Below are 19,508 nucleotides of genomic sequence, written 5' to 3' on the forward strand. Positions count from 1 at the left end.
CCAGAGCGGCAATGGCTAAATCCAATTTGCTTGATTTGTTGACGATGCTTCGTGCATTAGCATAAAAGGTTAGAAGACGAGAGGACTTTTGCTGTTCCGTAAAATTGTGCCGCTCGGCTCCATTTGGACCAGGATTTGGGTTTACGTCGCCGCTCAACTGGAGAAGAATAATTTGGTAACTTGCAACAGAGTTAGGATAATAACTGATTCTTGACGAAGAAAAACCTCTTCGAAGGATTGGCAAAACAATATGGCGCCTAGTCCAGGACGCTGTGAAGATATTTAAGTTCATTGAAACTACAAACTCATCTTGTAGAACCAAGAAGAAATCGTCAGCTAAACACGGGAACATTTGAGATTGGCCCTGATCAGTCGTTTTTCCGCGATATAGAAGAATTAAACTGAGAATAAAACAAAGAAAACCGGAGAGTCGAAATGAGTGACCGTCAGCCATGACAATGGCTCGCGAACCTTCTCCCCAGACGAAGATACGCCCCTTGATGCCAAGGTTAACCATGATATTTACGGAAATCGTTAACGGAAAAAAAATCCTAACCGTCTCCTTTTCGCTGTTTGTGTACTTAAGACGAAATATTTGCATATGCTGTGACAAAGACAATTTTTCCCTGCAGGGCTTTGGGAATGACTGGAAAAGTTGGTAACATTACAGTTCAATTTTGCCGTTCGCTGTTGCCGTTAACTTGATACTTTATATCAATAATTCTCGCAGTTAAGTGTATTTTCTCCAATTAACCGAGTTTCAGTGACTTCAAATTCCCTGTCAATATCAATTCATGATTTGACAATATACCTTGGGAGTTCTTTTTTAATTCTATGGTACATTTCAAACCTCGGTTAACATTCTTGAGACGTATTTATTCCTTAGTGGTTGTTTGGGTTTGGAAATAGGCGGGAGAAACAATTCTGAGGACCAGGAAAAAAAAAAAAAACGAAAAAAAAGAAAGTTCACGGACAATTAGAAACAGCGCCACCGTGTCTTGGCTTGTTGGTATTTGAAATGCGTTTAGAAACCTCCATTTACTTAACGTTCACCAGGGTAAAAAAGATCACAGAAACTGTACAACTGTCGTAATAAAATTACAATAGGGACTTTAAGCAAACCACGACGGCGACGGCAACGAGAACGTGGAAAAAACAATACATCTAATTGGCAGAACAATAGCTCGGCACGTGTGTTTTAAGACTTTTTACATTTCTTAGCCGTCCTTTGCAAAACAACAACGTGAAATCACCAAAATTTGCGTCGTCTGCGAACCGAAACCGCCGCGGCAAATTATTTTAATTTACATTGGAACTAAACGATACTTTTATGCGTTATGTTGAGTTTCAGGTCTGGCGCCGTATGAGACGGTAAACACATGCAGCCATTTTGGAAATTCTAACTAAAAGGTGAAACTCATTTTTTAATCGACGTCTTCCATGGCGTTGCCGTCCTGACTGCTTGAAGTCCCAACTGTTCGGCAACTTCGGTTTCATCTCTCCGATTGCCTCGTATAGGCATCCAGGACGTTTTCAATGCATCGTTTAAACGATTTCGTTTCCGGCTAACTAATATCACATGTGATCCTCGAGCAAGAAAGGAGCGTGGAACCGTGTTTCTTATTAATGTTTACCAACAAATGTTCTTGTCATTTTTGTTGAAATAAATACAGATGTATGTATATTTATGGTTCGAAAATTTGCCAAACTGACGCAGGTTGTGCGGAAGAGTAAAAAATTATCATGGGGAATAACTGCGAACTAACTTTCAATACCAACTAAAAGTAACCGCATTCATGTATGAGATAATAAATTTCAGTAGCAACATGAACACAGTAAGAATTCTTGCTTCTCATAAAGGAATTTCAGTGAACTTCTACTGCGACCTTATCCTTCAGCGACAATTTCTAGCTCTTCGAAGATCTATACACGTATTTAACAAAGGAGAGAATTGGAAACTAGACGAGCTCTTAGCGAATTCTGTGCACACTGCACAAATTGAATGCTATTCTTATCGTTGTCAAGGTACAGCTCTTTTCTAATCCATTACTTATATCTCTCACCCAGTTTCCCATCACATCAGCATGATCATTAACTATGAGCCTAAATGTAGTTAATGATCTGCTGTTCGCCAAGACCTCACTAATACCGTTGGCCCAATATTCCCTCGTGTCAGCGTAATTATTGACTGTGAGACTGAATGTCGTTAATGATGCGCACTTCGGCAGGCCCTTACTCAAAAAGCCGGCCCAGTTTGCTTCATCGTCAGTGTGATTGTTAACTGTGAGACTGAATGTCGTTAATGATGCGCACTTCGGCAGTCCCACACTCATAAAGTAGGCCCAGTTTGATCTCTCGTCAGTGTGATTGTTAACTGTGAGACTGAATGTCGTTAATGATGCGCACTCCGCCATTCCCTTAAGCATATTAAAGGCCCAGTTTGCTTCATCGTCAGTGTGATTGTTAACTGTGAGACTGAATGTCGTTAATGATGCGCACTCCGGCAGTCCATCACTCATAAAGCCGGCCCAGTATGCACCCTCGGCAGTGTAATTGTTAACTGTGAGACTGAATGTCGTTAATGATGCGCACCTCGGCAGTCCCAAACTCATATTGCGGGCCCAGTTTCCATACTCGTCAGTGTGATTGTTAACTGTGAGACTGAATGTCGTTAATGATGCGCACTTCGGCAGTCCCTCACTAATAAAGTAGGCCCAGTATGCACCCTCGTCAGTGTGAATGTTAACTGTGAGACTGAATGTCGTTAATGATGCGCACTTCGGCAGTCCCTCACTCATATAGCCGGCCCAGTTTGCTTCATCGTCAGTGTGATTGTTAACTGTGAGACTGAATGTCGTTAATGATGCGCACTTCGGCAGTCCCACACTCATATAGTCGGCCCAGTATGCACCCTCGTCAGTGTGATTGTTAACTGTGAGACTGAATGTCGTTAATGATGCGCACTTCGGCAGTCCCTCACTAATAGAGTAGGCCCAGTATGCACCCTCGTCAGTGTGATTGTTAACTGTGAGACTGAATGTCGTTAATGATGCGCACCTCGGCAGTCCCAAACTCATATTGCGGGCCCAGTTTCCATCCTCGTCAGTGTGATTGTTAACTGTGAGACTGAATGTAGTTAGGGATCTGCTCTTAGCCAAGCCCTTAGCCACACCTCTGGCCCACTCCCATGGCATATCAGCGTGGTTGTTAACAGTGAGGTTGAACGTGGTTGATGACGCACAGCTTAATAGTGCAATAACTTCATCGTGTGTTGCAGTCTTCCCGTCAGCTAATAATGAGGCTGAGGGTGGAGAAAAATTAGCGAGAGTATCAAAACCACTTAAATAGCGGTCCTTACTGACACCATTCAAGTGCACTGAAATAGAATGCTCTGGACTCCCTTGAACTAACTTTTGAAGTGCAGTTTCTCCGTAGCTTGTGATTTCACCGCACAGGTCAATAATACTGTGTGAGGACAATGAATTGTTAGTCAGAAAATAGTCAACCAGACAATCCAGAACATCATTGCTTAGTTTACCTCGGACACTCAAGTGGAGACCAGATAATGGCGAACTTTTCATGAAAAAACCTCCAAGGGCTTTTAAGCTGTCAACACTCAGTTCCCCACAGACGTTAACGGTTAACGATTTCTCTAATGGCGCATCACCTAGAATCGGACAGGTCAGCGAACTTTCTTCATTTTTGATTTTCCCACATACATTTGGATGAATGATAAGAGACTTCCATGACTTATAGGCTGCCAGTATGGTAGCAACAGCTGTCATCCACGCTTCTGGGATTTCTCCATACACCTGTAACACTAAAGAGTGCAGAGTTCTATTTCGTAGAACAGCTTTCTGCAGTGCTACGATTCCAGGGTTGCTGGGTCTTCCATGAACAACAAGACTAAGAGACTCCAGCCCAGTTTCTTCTCCAAGTCCTTCACTAACAGACGACACTAAACAGTCATCCAGATCCCCATAAACAATAAGCGCGAGAGATCTTAGCGATGTTTTGAATAACACTTTTACGGCTTCTGCAACAGTGTTGTTTAGAATACAAAAGAATTCGAGCTCAACACATTTCAATTGCGAAAAATTCGGTAACAAGGTACTGACATTTTTGGTGCACCTCTCAGTACTCACGTCAAACAGTTTGAGCGTGACTTTTCTTAATGAAGTGCTTGACGACACACTCTCAGCGAACAGATCTGCCATATCATGGGACATGTTCTCGATATTAGAGATGACAAGCTCTGTAAGAGTTTCACTGTTTTCGAGAATTCGATGGAAATCATTCACATTGTCTCTACTGAAAGACTGTACGTTCCTCAGTCTCAGTGTGGTTAGTTGCACCGGTGCTAAATCACCCCCAACAATGGCGCCTTCATAAGCATATCGTATAAACTTCAGGCAGGACCGTTCTCTCTTTCCTAGTTTCAAATCGTTTGGTAATGGAATAAGAGGGCAGGCAACTTTCCCTAAATCATCGGTAGCACCACTCTCCTCTAAAAGATCAAGTAAGAACGCACAGTCGTTATCAGGATTATGCCAGTTCCAGCCTTCCCTTAGAATCGCTCCAACTTGTTTGAAAAACACCGCTCCATCCATGCCTAATATGCCAGCTACAAAGAAAATTACTTGTCTGTATTTTTTACAGACATCTTCCTTGCCTAAAGTAAGGTTTGGTTGGTTCATCACGAGCTCGTTTGCTAGGTAGAAGGCAGCTAAAAACTCTTGAAATGTTTTGTGAAGAAAATGACACTGATGTCTTGGCTCCTGACTTGGCCTTGAACTGGCTTCCATGAAAACAAGGCCCAATTTGATCACTGGAAATTTTCTCACATGGGTCCTCGAATGTTCTAACTTCTCCAATTCTTCTTCCGAAAACGAACGGCGATCTTCTAGAAGACACTTCCACGCTAACTCCCCTAGCACAAGTATGGACTCTTTAAATTGATTCTCTAGCGCTTTGTCGGCATTTCGATGAACGTCCAGGCCATTTCGGGAGCAGTAACGCCTTAACAAGCATCGAAAAATAATCTGATAAAGCTTTGTGCGATTAGATGGAAGTTCCCCTTCAAAGTCTTCAAAAACAACGCACAAGAGAAGGAGATTCAACGGATTGTTCCTTAACGCATCTAGGTAACTATTTTCTTGAACAGCCCGAATGAGCCTCTCGCCTTTTGACAAATTTTGCAGATCGACCCTTTTAAAATGCTTCCTGATGTAATCTGTAGCGCCCTCTGAAGTGAACCCTTTAATCTGCAAATGTGAATCAAAGTCATAGCGCCGCCGGATATCGATTCCCTTTTCTTCGCGCGAGGTGGCCAAAATAAAACAACGTGAGAAAACTTTTCTTTCAAAGAGCCTATCAACGACTTTTCCCGATGCTTCTGGTAACTCATCAAGGCCATCCAGGATTAAAAGAATCTCGTTCTGGTTCCTTTCGTCCCTGATGTAATTCAGAAAACGCGTTTTATTTTTCATGTCATCATGCAAAACTTGCTCGTCAATAGCTTGTACCATGTCTTTGGTATCTTTGTGAATGTCACAGCATTTCAGAAGGAACAAAAACTTAAACGCGGGGAAATGAAACTCGACTGGTACTGACTTTTTGGCCCAATCTCTGGCAATTTTAAGACAAAATGTAGTCTTCCCAATCCCGGGGTTTCCTTCTACAAGTACCATTCTGGCGCCCTTTTCACCCTCTGTAGCAGACTTGAAAATTTCATACATGTGAACCTCCTTCTCCGTGAGCTGAAAATAAGCTTTCCTTCTCCATTTGATTTGCAACCTGGTGTAAACGTCATCAATAGGTAGTTGGATATCGCTGTCCCACAGCAATGGTTTTACATTGGAACGTCGGATGTATTCATCTCGAAGGTGTTTCTCAACTAGACAATGCTCAGAACCTGCAAAAAAACAACATACTTCGTTCTTGAAGGCACATGTATACAATCAAACATTGACGTTAATCGTTTAAAAATGAACTATCAGAGAGTGTTATTTAAACAACCCGCCCAGACCAACTTCAATGGCTTTGTCGTGCTGCCGTATGTACAGGGTGTTTCTGAGAAAATAAGGCGCATTTTGAAGCAACAAAAGATCTAAGTAGCCTACAAACCACAACAGACAATCAACAGCCTTTTTTCACGCCCCAAGGAGCGAGACGAATCTGACCGGCAGAAGTCAGGCATGGTGCACAAAGTCAATTGCACACAGTGTAATTTTAAGTTCTACGGCCAAACAGAAAGGTCATTAAAGACCAGAATTGCCGAGCACAAAAAGGCAGTTGCAGGTTTTGACTTAAACTCCAAAGTCGCAAGCCATGTCCACCATTTCGACCATAACATGGACTTTGCAAACGTCAGGGTTCTTGGTTTCGAATCTAATTACCACGAAAGACTTTTCCTTGAAGCCTGGCACTCCACTTTGGATCCGAATGCAGGGAACGATCACATCGTACTTCCAGAAGCCTATGCAGACCTCGCGCGTTAGCATCAAATACAAAGTTAAGCGCGCAAGCTTCGCGTCACGTTTTTAACTTTAAATAACGCTTGACAACGATCTTCGTTTTTCATATCACTGATGAAGCCTTAAGCATTAGCCAAAATGTCTGTTTCAGAAATAACAACAGTCAAAGGCAACCAATTTCCATGGCAAGAGAGCTGATGGCTCCTTCAAAGATGACAGAGGGCTTGATTCATGAAGGCTTCATACAGCTGTTCTTTAGTAGCAAAAAATAGGGGAAAGTTTTGAAAAAGCGCTGGATTTCCTACCAATGCCGTTTTACGAATTAAGATGAAATTTACCTTTACGGCGTTTCACAGATTGAGTGGCAACAGAGGACGAACTCCGTTTAAACTCTCTATTTGAAGCTTGCCTGGACTTGTTTATTACGGCACCTAGAAAAGAAAAGTGTAACCGCACTTCACAATCTACGGTTGTAAAACATAGTTAATTACTATTACCTAAAGTATTAATATTTGAGTAGCTTCTATTTCTGTTTGTTTCCTGAGGAATTTATTTCATAAATCTCTTTATGCCCCCTCAATGACAAATTAATTATTTCACTCAAACAACACTTTTCTGATTACGCACAATGTAGTAATGAATTATGAAATAACTAGAATACCAAGAACAACTTGCATCATTGTATAATTTACACACCCATTTCCACACACATGTCAGCTCTTTTAAAAAAATTAAACTTATCCATAAATCAAGTAAACTCTCATTAAATGGACGTTATTCACCGATAGAAAAAAAAAACATTCTTTGCTATTTCCAATATGTAAAATCGTTAAAGGCCTTCAGTAATACATATAGTCGTGTAATAATAAGAAAGACAGCCAAGAAATTTTATTTTTCTAGTAATTTAGACCCATTTGACAGAAAACCATACATCCCATTGAGAAAAATAGCTCGTATCAACACTGACAGTTGGCCAACTGCTTGCAGAAATAATACAGAAAGGTTATCAAAAATTTTCCTCATCCTAACTTTTTTTGTAAAAACAACTCAAACAAAATCATTGTTTTCAAGAATTAAACATCATCCTGCCAACAGCACTGAGATATTTTTTTAAGGCTAAGTAGGCAAGTACAAATGTTTTTTTCTTGTTAGTTAGTCAGTTAGTTATCTAGTTAGTTAATTAGTTTTATTTCTGCTTAAGTTCATATCATTGTAACTAAACACTCTTGTTGTTTACAGTGCTTAATAAAGACTTCTATTTCTATTATTATAATTAAATATTTCTCATTTGTATATTTGTGACCGACTTAACAAGTGCTTAAATCACCTCAAGAGTCATTTAGTCTAAAATTATTGTGAAAGTTTCTTCTGTCACATGCACCAATTCATAATACGCACTGTGAGCTTATCGTTATCATTTAAACCTTTCACTCAAAAAATAAATTCTTTCTCAATCTATTTTGCATCCCCGTCATTCTGCTCCTGTTTAAAGGAGCGCAATAAGCTATCTAGAAAGAGGAAGTTGTCCACCTTTACGTTGAACTGCTATGCTTGTTAAGGATTCATTTTCTTTGAATGCTGCGGAGGACTGTGAAGTGACAGGATCAACTACATGTATGAACAGAAAGAATAACACAGTATAAATTTCAGAAAGAAAAACATGTTATAATTTTCATAAAGACAACCACATGAAAAATTTCAAATAAGGTGCATGTAAATGTTCCACAAGCAAAAATACGACTTTGAGAAACAATGGCATGCTACAAGCAATACTAAGAAATCTGATCCGGCCTTCTCTACCTTCAGCTACTAATTATTCACTGATAAATTGAGGAGGAAATTGTATTTTTCCTGATCATACAAGTACTGGTATCTGTAGTGTACATGTAGAATACTTTATCAAGAACCTCTCTAACCTGATTTCATAATAACTATCAATATTTCCTACAGGATTTAAAAGCAGATGGTAAATGTACAGTAACTGATCACACAAACAAGAGTACATCTTAGGCAATGACCTGAAGTACACGTGAAGATGTCACTGTTGTACTTGCATCAATCGCACTATGATAGAATAAAAAAATGGGTCAAAGAAGAAATATAAAACAGCTCTCACCAAATACAAGATTCACCATTTTCTCAACAAGACTTTCACACTGTCTCTGCCAGCTGTACTTTGCTGCATACTCTTTTCGAAGTAAAGAGGCTTCTTCAAGTCGCACCTTCCTTTTTTTCTGACGGATGACCCTTATGGCATTGGCCCATTCTTTAGGATCCTCTGAGTTAATTACACAATAGGAACCAGAAGGAACTTCTTCCAATGCTTCTCCAAGTCCAGAGTTACCACTTACAAGAACAGGTAGACCAGCAGATAGGGCTTCCAGCCCAGTCAAGCCAAACCCTTCAGTTCTTGAAGGCATGATTGCCAGATCAGCCTCATAGAATAACCTAGCGAGCTGTTCTCGATCTTCTTTGAAGCAGCGAACAGTAAGTTGGCTACGGGAAATACCGTACTGAACCAACCTGCTTGCCACTTTTTCCTCTTTTCCTTTTGGTGCGCCAACAAACTTTAGCTGGTATGACTTGTCTTTCAACTGAGCGATTGCTTCCACTGCGATATCATATCCTTTTAGCTTGAAATCTTCATGGTCACCACGCCCAAAAAGTAGAACACAAAAGTTCTTCCCTTCTTTTGAGGCCTGTTCAACATGAGAAAACTCAGTAAAAATACTTGGGGTGAGATTAAAAACTTGCTGATCTTTCTTACTGGAGCGAAGGTAGCGAGAGTAAGCATCTGCCAGCTTTGGTCCAATTGCAACAACCCCATCAGCCAATTCACAAAGTTTTACTTCTGCATGATGTTTCTTCTCACCTCTGAAAATGGCTTCCTCATAACTTTTGAACATTCCAAGTTCTTCTGGAGCTGTGTGAACAACCTGGATCCACTTACAAGGTTGCTGCTTTTGAATGACTTGTACCTGTCGACCCAGAGGGACCCCATGTCCTATGACGCAGTGTGGATGATGGCCTTTAGGTAAAGAAACCAACCAATCAATTGGCTGATCATGACCCGGCAATTCTTGGGCTTTAATCAGGTGAACATTATGCCTCCTGGCAGCTCTCCTGTCCTCATCGCTACATCTTGGAACATACACACTGACATCAACATTGGGATGTTTTGCTAACTGAATTGCAAGCTCCCTGTTGATGGTTGACAAGCCTCCTTTTGATGACCTCCATTCACTACCCAATAGAGTAACTCTAAGCATTTCGCTTGCCCTCAAACTTGAGCTTTCCTGTGATGTAGAGGCTACACCAAGAAAGGATGATCCCTAAAAGGAAGTTTTGTAAAGTATTAGTGTGAATAAAGATAAATCACAAGGACTGCAGGATATAAGGTGATGACATTTTCAATTCAACAGGGTTGTTTAAAGGTGGGTTAGTGTGAAAATTGATTTCAGATCTGAAAGCTTTAAAAGAAAATTCAGTTTAATTCCATTTGTCTACAATTTGAAGATTAAGTGCTGTATAAAGAATTGAGAAAATTATCCCAAAATGGTCTTTGAACAGAGAAATATATAAACCAGGATTAAAATTTAACCCTGGGTTATATGTAGTGCTAATCAGACTTTGAACAACTGGACCCAGGTGATTTTATACTAATTGCTTTGTGAATTGTGATCAAAGACAAAAAATAAGTATTAATTTTTAGAACTGATTTTAACATCGATGTCTGGCTAAAAAGAGGTTTTCAAATGTTCCCCCAAGTCACATCTCAAGAGGGTTTAAAATGTCAAATTTTCTCAGGGGAGCATGCCCAGAAAGGCATGTTCCTTTGCAACATGCCATGCTTGTAACATTTATGCAAGCATAATTCAATTAGACCACCCAGTCAGTTAAACATTATTTTACTAATGACAACCCTCATTCAAAATAATAATTTTAAACTGATTAAGGGAATTGCCTTACTTTTAACCAATCCAATTTTGGATTGAGAAAATTTGGATTTTTGGATTTTAATGCAAGCCCAAACTAAAACCTGCCCAGCAAACAGCCTGGAAACAAAGTTTTGATTACAAAAATAAAACAAGATGGCTGGTTTTTGTAGATTTAGTTCTCCCATTTAGATAAGGGATAAGATAGTCATGCCATGAGTTACATCAGACTCTACCCAAACAAATGGTGCTCACTAGAACACTTACAATATCTGCTCTTCTTACCAATTCTTAGGGATAATTCACTGCTAATGCTAAATTTGTCATTATAAATGTGTATCAAAAGGGCTTTGCAAGCTTGATTCCTTTTGATAGGTCATGAGCATGCATGTGGAACAGAGGAAATGTTGAGATATTCTACACTCTGACCAGTAAACACAGAGCCACAGAGACTCAAGTGTTGGGAAAATGCAGATTTATATTTCTTTACAGGGTAACCAGTCAAGTTGCCCAAAAGTCATGTCATGTGAAAGTCATGTTGCCATTAATTATGGTCAGGTTGCCTGAAATAATACGTCAAGTCAAAAGAAAAAACAAGTACTTGAAATATAATAATAATAATAATTTTATTTATATAGCGCTAAAATCCAATAATTGTCCAAAGCGCTACCTAATTACCAAATAAAATATAAAAAATATATAATATAAATTATCTACAATATACAATATAATTCAAATATAGCCTAAGTTATCTACTATATAAATCAAAAACATCTCAAAACAAAACGAATCTCATAACCTATATGCTAACTTAAATAAAAAAGTTTTAAGGGATTGCTTAAAAGTTGCCACTGAAGCACATTTCCTAATCTCTAGAGGTAAATTGTTCCACAATTTAGGTCCTGCAATATCGGATTTACAGACTGTGAATAAGCTAAGAGGTTACACAGACAAGGTGAACACGCTTATCGATCATCTAATCTCCAACCTTCCAGAACGTATTTTGCACACAGATGTTCTTCCATGTTCTTTAGTCAGCAATCATGACGCTGTCTATGCAGCTATTAACATCAAAGTTACCAGATTCCAAACCAAAGGCACAAATTCATCAGAAATTTGAAGAACTTTGATGAATCTTCTTTTATTGAAGACTTTAAAACACTACCATACCATTTGCAGCCTCTTTTGGACCCTATGTTAAGAACTTTTGGGATGTTCTTAAAATCGGATGGCTTCCAATAAATAAGAGAAGAGATTTAAACCTCCTGAAATCATTCTTTAAAGCTTTGCATAACACTGAGACTCCGCAAGATTATCTTAAAATGAGAAAATGGGAATGCCACAAGGAACTGTGCTCAAGCAATTCAATTAGATTGTGGTCCCGAACGAAAACAGCACTTTCCAAGACAAAGCTATTTGACAATTTACCAGAATCTGTTAGAAACTGTAAAGATTACAGAACTTTTTTAAGACTTTCAAGGAATTTTTTAGGTAATAGAGTACAGAGTGATTAGTTAGTTTTACTGTAATTTCTATTCTGTTAATCCAACTTCTGCTTTTAATTGTAGATTGTGTAATGGATAACTTAATTTGATTTATTTCAATAGTAATTGATGTATCTTAACAGGGAAGAGCCACCTGGTGGATCTGTTCATAAACCATTATTATATTAATTTATTATTATTATTATTATTATTATTATTATTATTATTATTATTAAAGGTTGATAATTCTTTCTTACAAAAGCAGTCTGTTTCTGTCAATTCCTTGAAAGATGAGACTTGCAGACTGTAAATAGGCTATAAAGTTAAGAAATCTTTATAACAAAAGCACTGTTTGTTTCTGAGAACACTATGAAGATGATAAATTGAATAGAAATACATTCCAGTGACGACTCACAATCATTTCGCATCAGGCCAAGACGTAAGTTTTCAACTTAAGTGATGGTAAACCACTGAAATTTTTTATCGTTAAAAAATTTTACTCAAGGGTACTGATCATCTGTGAATTCTTTTTTATTTTTAGTATTACTGCAAACAAGGATTTACTTCCACGAGAGTTGTCTAAAATACATGGAAGTGCAAGTTGGGCAGTCCTGCATTAATTGCACAAATTAAAAGCAACATACGAGTACTTACTTTGGTAGCTAATTGTAGTGCTTGTTGCCCAATACAAAGCAAGAAAAGCGAAATATAAAACATAAAAGAGACAAGTTGGAAGAACTCAGTGTATACACTTATACTTACATTTCTTTGATACCGTGCTAATTCAATCATCACCCCTAAGTATGCTTACGTAACCTAAGCGAGTTTGATTGGTCTACAAACCATCCTTCTAAATCATCTGAGCATCACTACCTCCTGTCTGAAATAGTTCAAGACCATTTCTTGTATCAAATGGTTAACGAGCCTACTCGTGAGAACAACATATTAGACCTAGTACTAATGACTAACATCGATCTGATAAATAACTTGGAAGTCGGTGAACCATTCTCCGATCATAATTCAATAACATTCATTGTAAACACTCACCCCTACCGACAATGGATCTCAACTAAAGAAAATTATGCATTCAACAAGGCAGACTGGAATCATCTAAGATCTTTGTTCAGTTATTCACCCTGGTACTTTACAATAGAACAACAGGACATAAATGCTAACTGGGAAGCATGGAAAGATCTTTATTTTGCAGCAGTAAACGAAAGTATTCCCAAGTACCGGCATAGAAGAAAAACATCGCTCCATGGATAACAAAGGATTTAATTAAATTGTGCAGGAAAAAGAAACATCTTTACAAAAAAGCAAAAAAATCCAACAATGAAAATCACTGGGTCGCCTATCGTACTTTGAACAATTATTTGAAAAAGAAATGCAACTCAGCCAAATGGAGACATCTTGAGGCACTTGCAGATAAATTGTAGGTAGAGAATAATTCCAAGCCTTTTTGGAACTACATGCGTTCAATAAGAAAAGGAACTAACGACCTATTGTTCCTAAAAGATGGAAGTGTAGAAATTACTGGTGATCAGGAGATTGCACAACATATGAACGCATATTTTGCATCAGTTTTTACACAAGAACAAAAGTCTCTTCCGGAATTTGATCATGTTCTCAATGAAAAGTTGTGCAATGCATTATGTTCACCTAGCAAAGTGGAAAAACATCTGAAAAACCTAAACACACACAAGTCCCCAGGTCCTGATAAATCATTGCCTCGTATCCTAAAAGAATGTGCATTGGAACTATCTACGTCACTTTGTAACTTATTTAACAAGTTGTTCCAATCTGGCTCACTAGCCAACGACTGGAAAATTGCACATGTTATTCCAGTCTATTAAAAGGGACCAAAATATAAAAATATAAAAAATATAAAAAAAATATAAAAGGTCAATTCCACGTTGCGGACATGACATTTAGAGGCAAAATTTGGGTATTGAATGTCTCCTAAAGTCAGATCCACACTAATTGAATTGAAATGAGTCACGTCATAAAATTACCCCTGAGGTACCTTTCTATTTTGCCAGAAAACAATTTGACTATCTCTTAGAGATCCAGAGAAAATAATTTTTCAAAGTGTGTTGCAGATGTGACTCCTAAAACAACCATTGATTTGAATTGCTTTTGGTTACTTCAAATTTCCTGTGAATTGAAAACCTTTTTAAAAAAACTGCATATACTAACTAAATGCAATAGTAATTGTGCTTCATAAAATCTGAAAAGATATTATAGAAATTACGTGTTACCATGGATTTATTAACAAAAATGTTGTGTTGCGGACGTGACCAAAATTAGTTGTGGATGTGACATTTTGGGAATGTTCGGGAAAGAGCTTTTCATTCACCCCTAATAACGTTCACAGTAATATCCCACTGAAGTAAAAATGCTATTTTTATTACTTTTATCTGTAAATTGGGAAATAAATAACAAATACTATATATAGAGAATAAAAATGTTGTGTTGTGGACATGACCAAAATTTGTTGCGGAGGTGAAATTTTGGGGATGTTTGAGAAAGAGCTTTTCATTCACCACTAATAATGTTCAGAGTAATGCCACTGAAGTAAAAAATTAATGCTGTTTTTATTGCTTTTATCTGTAAATTCGGAAATAAATAACAAATAAAATATAAAAACTTTGATGATCTAGGTCATTTTGTACGTCAAAGGGCATTTATATATTTTTGGAAAATTGTAAAAAAGTGATAGCCTTACATATATCATAATATGTCTATTATTATCATTTGCTGTCATTAAATATCAACATATCTTTTCATGTTTGAAAATTTATTAGGTTTTCTGGGTTTTTACAAATGTGTCATGTCCGCAACCTGATATCTCTTAAATAGTTGACAAATTTGAGCAAGCTGGGGTGTCAAAATTATCATAATACTTAACAATACGAGCAGCATAAATAAGACCTGAAACAGTTGAGAACCTACATAGAAACTAAATAAATGTTGCTCTGAATCATACCCTGAAGGTCACGTCTGCAACACTTTTTATGTCTTTGTACGTCTGAGGCATTAAGTGTTTGAGAATTTTTTTCTTTTGGCATTGAAAGGCTCATCCTAGTGGGTAGTTAAGATCTCAAAATCTGATTCATGGCAATCAATTTCTAAATGAGATATAGCAATTTAGATATTGGTATGTAAAATGGCTTAATCGGTTAATAAAAACCCTAAAAAACAATGGCATCACACAACTTGGGCGCGGCCACTATTGCCAATCTAGATTTGGATTCTTACAGAACTATGTACAAGCTTTCATTAAAAGTAATTTTGCTCTCATATTTTGAATTTGAAAATCTGTAAAATTTTCATGTCTCATGTGGAATAGCACAAAAATATAAAAAACATATATAAAAAAAATATGTAAAAAGGAAAACTATCATAAAGTCTGGCTAACATCTATCATCAGTAAAATGGCGGAGAAGATTGTGAAATCAAGAGTTGTCTCATTTTGGACGGAACATCAACTACTAAACCCAAGCCAATTTGGATACCTGGAAGGCCGATCGACAGTGTCACAACTTTTAAGCTGTTATAATGACTGGTGCTTAACGAGAAATTCATCTAAAGTGTCTGATGTTTTTCTGAACCTGTCAAAAGTGTTCGACAGTGTCCCTCATGAGCGCCTACTTTTAAAACTCAATAGGTACGGGATAGACGGGCAGCTGCACCTGTGGTTCAGGAACTTCTTAACCAATCGAAAACAAAGAGTTATGGTACGTGGATCGTACTCGGATTGGTCACCAGTTTCATCTGGTGTCCCTCAAGGCTCGATACTGGGACCGGTTATGTTCCTTATTTATGTGAACGAAACACCTGCCATCATCACGTCTACCACCAAATTATTTGCCGACGATACCAAAATCTACTGACAGATAAAATTAATAATATCGATGATTCTATTGCTTTACAGATAGATCTGACCACCCTCGACCTATGGGCAGATCGTTGGCAGATGAAATTTAATTCGATCTACCAAATGTGAAGTCATGAGAATTATGTATGTGACCCTCCACAGGATTTCCAGCATAATGGTGATAACAAGGGCACGCGTGCGATGACACGCCACGCTAAGCGTGATATGTGACACGCATATGCGCATTTATTAACAAGGAAACGAAGAGTTTCACGGTAGCTTTTGTTTTTCACGTCTTAACACGCTCAATCTTTTATTTTCAACAGCGTGTTAAATGACACCTCGTAGCGTGTTAAAGTCGTGCGATATGGCACAGTAGCATGGAAAGAGTTGTTAGGCAACCGAAGAGGTTAGGCAAGAAAGCCTTTAGTTTTAGAAGTTGCTCCGCACATTGAAAGAATGGTAGCAAAAAAGACGGCTTATGTAAAAAGTTCTTCCTAGCACAAATGCTTTCACCGTACGCCGACTTCAAGCAAAAAGACAGCCTATGTAAAAAGTTCTTCCAAGCCAAATGCTTTCACTGTACACTGACTTCAAGCAAAAAGATGGCTTATGTAAAAAGTTCTTCCTAAGACAAATAATGCTTTCACCGTCCGGACTTCAAGCAGGGCCTAGCGACAGTTTCAAGATTTGATGGCCCGCTAAATATTATGTTCGAGCAACAATGTGTTCAAAAAGTATTGTTTAATAGAGGATTTTGTGTCAAATCAAAGTTTTTCAGAATTTTCAACGTAACGCTGTGCAATTTCTGGCCATGAAGGCAAGTAAACAACGATCTAAGCATGATGAATTTTACCGCGTGGGCTTTGTAAACGTAAGAAATTCGTACGTTTTTCGCTTATAACAGCAAATAAAAAAAATGTTTTGAATAAATCTGTCGTCCCGAAATATTTTTAGGCCATTTTAGTCTTGCTTCCTTATTGATTGATTCCATGGAACTTGAGATGTCTTTACTGACAGACAAATTTGCATATTCCCATTTAAAATATGATCCACAGGCTCATTTGCACACAAGTCATGTGAAAATATTTAGCGGTTTTTACTTTTTATCTTGATTTTTGAGAGAAAATGAAATATGCACCTATCGCTTTTTTCGACGAAAATAAGTTCTTTAATTAGTCTTCTTTCACTGGAGCTTGTTTTTTGGAAAAGATGATTTTTAAAAATTTACTGCGCATTCTGTTTGCTTTCTTGGTTTCTCCAAAATTTTGACTTTTCGTAGGCACGTGTTAGATCGTGTTACACATAAGTGTCAATGGGTTAAACTCGATCTTGCTATAAATTTCCGCATTTTGAGAAGAGAAAAATGGGTTTCGTGTGACAAATTGTGATTCATTGGAGGATAACAGGTGAAGTTTACAACATGAGTCAGTGATTTGATGATGAAAATAAGTTACGAATTAAGCAGTATTGCAGAGGTCAGTGGTTCGAATCCCGTACAGGCCTGATTTTTTTCAGGTCTGATTGTCGCTATTGCATAAATAGCCCTCTCTACTGCGAGGATCGTGCATCATACGTAATGCAGGTTTTGCTTTAATGGAGATAGTATAATTTTTCGCACGTGCAATCTCTTACAGATGTTTTGATCTGACATGGGTATTATTAACACACGTGATATTTCGCACACCAGAGTGCAATATGACACGGCATAACACGACTTTTGTTTTCGAACCCTTTAACACGCTTCTTTGTTTAACCTGAACATGGCTCATTGTTTATAAGGAACAAAAGAAAATTTGAATCAGGAGTGCATTGTGACACGCTGCTACTGTGTTAACGAAAATTTCTTTTGTGTACCGTGCTAAAATAGTGTGCCTGTGTCATCACCATTATGCTGGAAATCCTGTGGAGGGTCACATATAACAAAGACAAAAAGTCCACATGGTACAATATATTGAGTACAGTGTTGAGGAATGTATCTAATTACAAAGATCCTGGAGTTATTGTGACTAGTGATCTGAAATGGTCAAAACATGTTGAACAAATAGTTCACAAAGCAAATAAGGTTCTTGGCTTACTTAAACGCACAGTAGGCGGTAAAAATAAAGATATTTTTTCAAACTTGTACAAAACCTCGGTTCGTCCAATCTTGGAATACGCTTGCCCGGTGTGGTCACCACACCTCATCAAAGACATATACGAAATTGAGAAGATACAATTAGAAGATGGAGCCTCGCGAATTGCTTTAGGCCAAAGAAGACAAGAGATGGCGTACACGGAGAGGTGTAAAATTCTTAAATGGAACTCTTTAGTACAAAGGAGAGATTTCCATTCCCTAGTGGAATGTTATAAAACTGTATTCAATCTAAATGGATTGAATTTCAGCGACTATTTTGAACTTTGTAAAAACACTAAGTCGAGATCTAACCACCCATATAAACTACAACTCAAACTCGCAAAACTGAACTGCTACAAAAATTCTTTCTTTGTCAGAATTATCATACCCTGGAATAATCTTCCTATTAATGTATTTAATTTTGGTGACAGCTAGCCCTAACGTTTGTGAGTTTAACTCAAAATTGAAGAAACATATGAATATTTATTGAATCGCCATTTTATAATTGATATTTAGCTGCGTCTTATTTGACTTTTTTATATTTTTATTAACTAGTTCTGTAAGATTTTTTTTACATAAACAGGAGACCCTTGATATAGGGCCAACCTCTGGGTTTCCTTTTTCTTAATAACTATGTATTTGCATGTTGTTCTGAAATAAAGTATTGTACGTACCTTTTGTAGCCTAGACATCACAGGAAGCCTTCTCAGTAACTTTGATTTTGAGTCCTCAAACTAACTCGTTATCTGGCGAACAAAAGCAAACGAAATATTTCAAACTAGGAGATCATCTTAACAGCATCAATGTTGTGTACGTATAGAATGCAACCACTGCACACTGGATTTGCATTACCTCGTTCAGGTATATTGTACGGAAGCCATGGAGGCCACGCATGATACTTGTGAGCTGCAGGTAGGGGTTATGGTTATAAGGTCAAAATTTGTTGTAGCTCTGGAGTTCGAAGACTAATCCATCGACCTAATTCAGGGTCTGTCAACGTATCTGATGAAAACGGAAGCAGAACATGCGGAGTACCGAACTGTAGCCAGCCACATCTTTGATGGGTAAATGATTCTCGAATTCCGCCTCGTTGGCCTTCCGAATTCAAGGGGTATTTTAACATCAGTCGACATTAAGTAAAAATAATCACCTACGTTGCTACCTTCGATGAAAACTTTTACGTTTACCGCACGTTTCTTTGGCCACCGGAAAGTACGTTTATTTAGTAGTTGCAAAGTCATAACTAATCTAGAACTTCATTTTTAATACGCAACGCTACATTCCGACATTCGGCTTACCTCTGAAAAAGACCCTCTGGTCACATAGGAGACAATCGTTAAGGACATAAGGATACTACAGACTGGCAGTATGTCTGTTCATCCCATCTTTGAGCAGAGATTTATAAACTTCGCTAAGGAATCGAGTGCTATTGTAACGTTGGGCTGAAATATGATTGCAATGCAATTTGGGTGGGGGGGGCTCCCCTATTTCCAAATATGGAAGTTGTACGTGAGTTTTACTTGGGAAAAAAAGCTGTTTTGAAAAGTATTTTTGAATTGATTAATCATAATTGTTCTTTATTTTTTTTTATTAATTTTGAAATAATTGAATATCATATTT

General features: G+C 37.9%; 1 protein-coding gene across 3 annotated transcripts; it reads right to left on the bottom strand.

Annotated features, from left to right (window-relative positions):
* Window positions 1-1,019: 1,019 nt before the first annotated feature.
* On the bottom strand, window positions 1,020-19,348 carry LOC111318865 (uncharacterized). 3 transcript variants are annotated; one of them, XM_088738108.1, is made up of 6 exons: window positions 19,187-19,348; window positions 18,563-18,634; window positions 8,593-9,808; window positions 8,007-8,084; window positions 6,815-6,907; window positions 1,020-5,914 (listed from the first exon to the last, which is right to left on the bottom strand). In XM_088738108.1, exons 2-6 carry the CDS (start codon window positions 18,578-18,580, stop codon window positions 1,971-1,973), a joined length of 5,349 nt encoding a protein of 1,782 aa, XP_088594234.1. In that variant the 5' UTR covers window positions 18,581-18,634; window positions 19,187-19,348; the 3' UTR covers window positions 1,020-1,970. The 3 variants fall into 3 exon arrangements, with proteins under 3 accessions (XP_088594234.1, XP_088594236.1, XP_088594235.1); XM_088738110.1 differs by lacking the exon at window positions 6,815-6,907; XM_088738109.1 differs by lacking the exons at window positions 18,563-18,634; window positions 19,187-19,348 and adding an exon at window positions 12,550-12,569.
* Window positions 19,349-19,508: the final 160 nt, after the last annotated feature.

This window comes from Stylophora pistillata, chromosome 11 (assembly GCF_964205215.1).
Source record: "Stylophora pistillata chromosome 11, jaStyPist1.2, whole genome shotgun sequence".
Lineage (NCBI taxonomy): Eukaryota > Metazoa > Cnidaria > Anthozoa > Scleractinia > Pocilloporidae > Stylophora > Stylophora pistillata.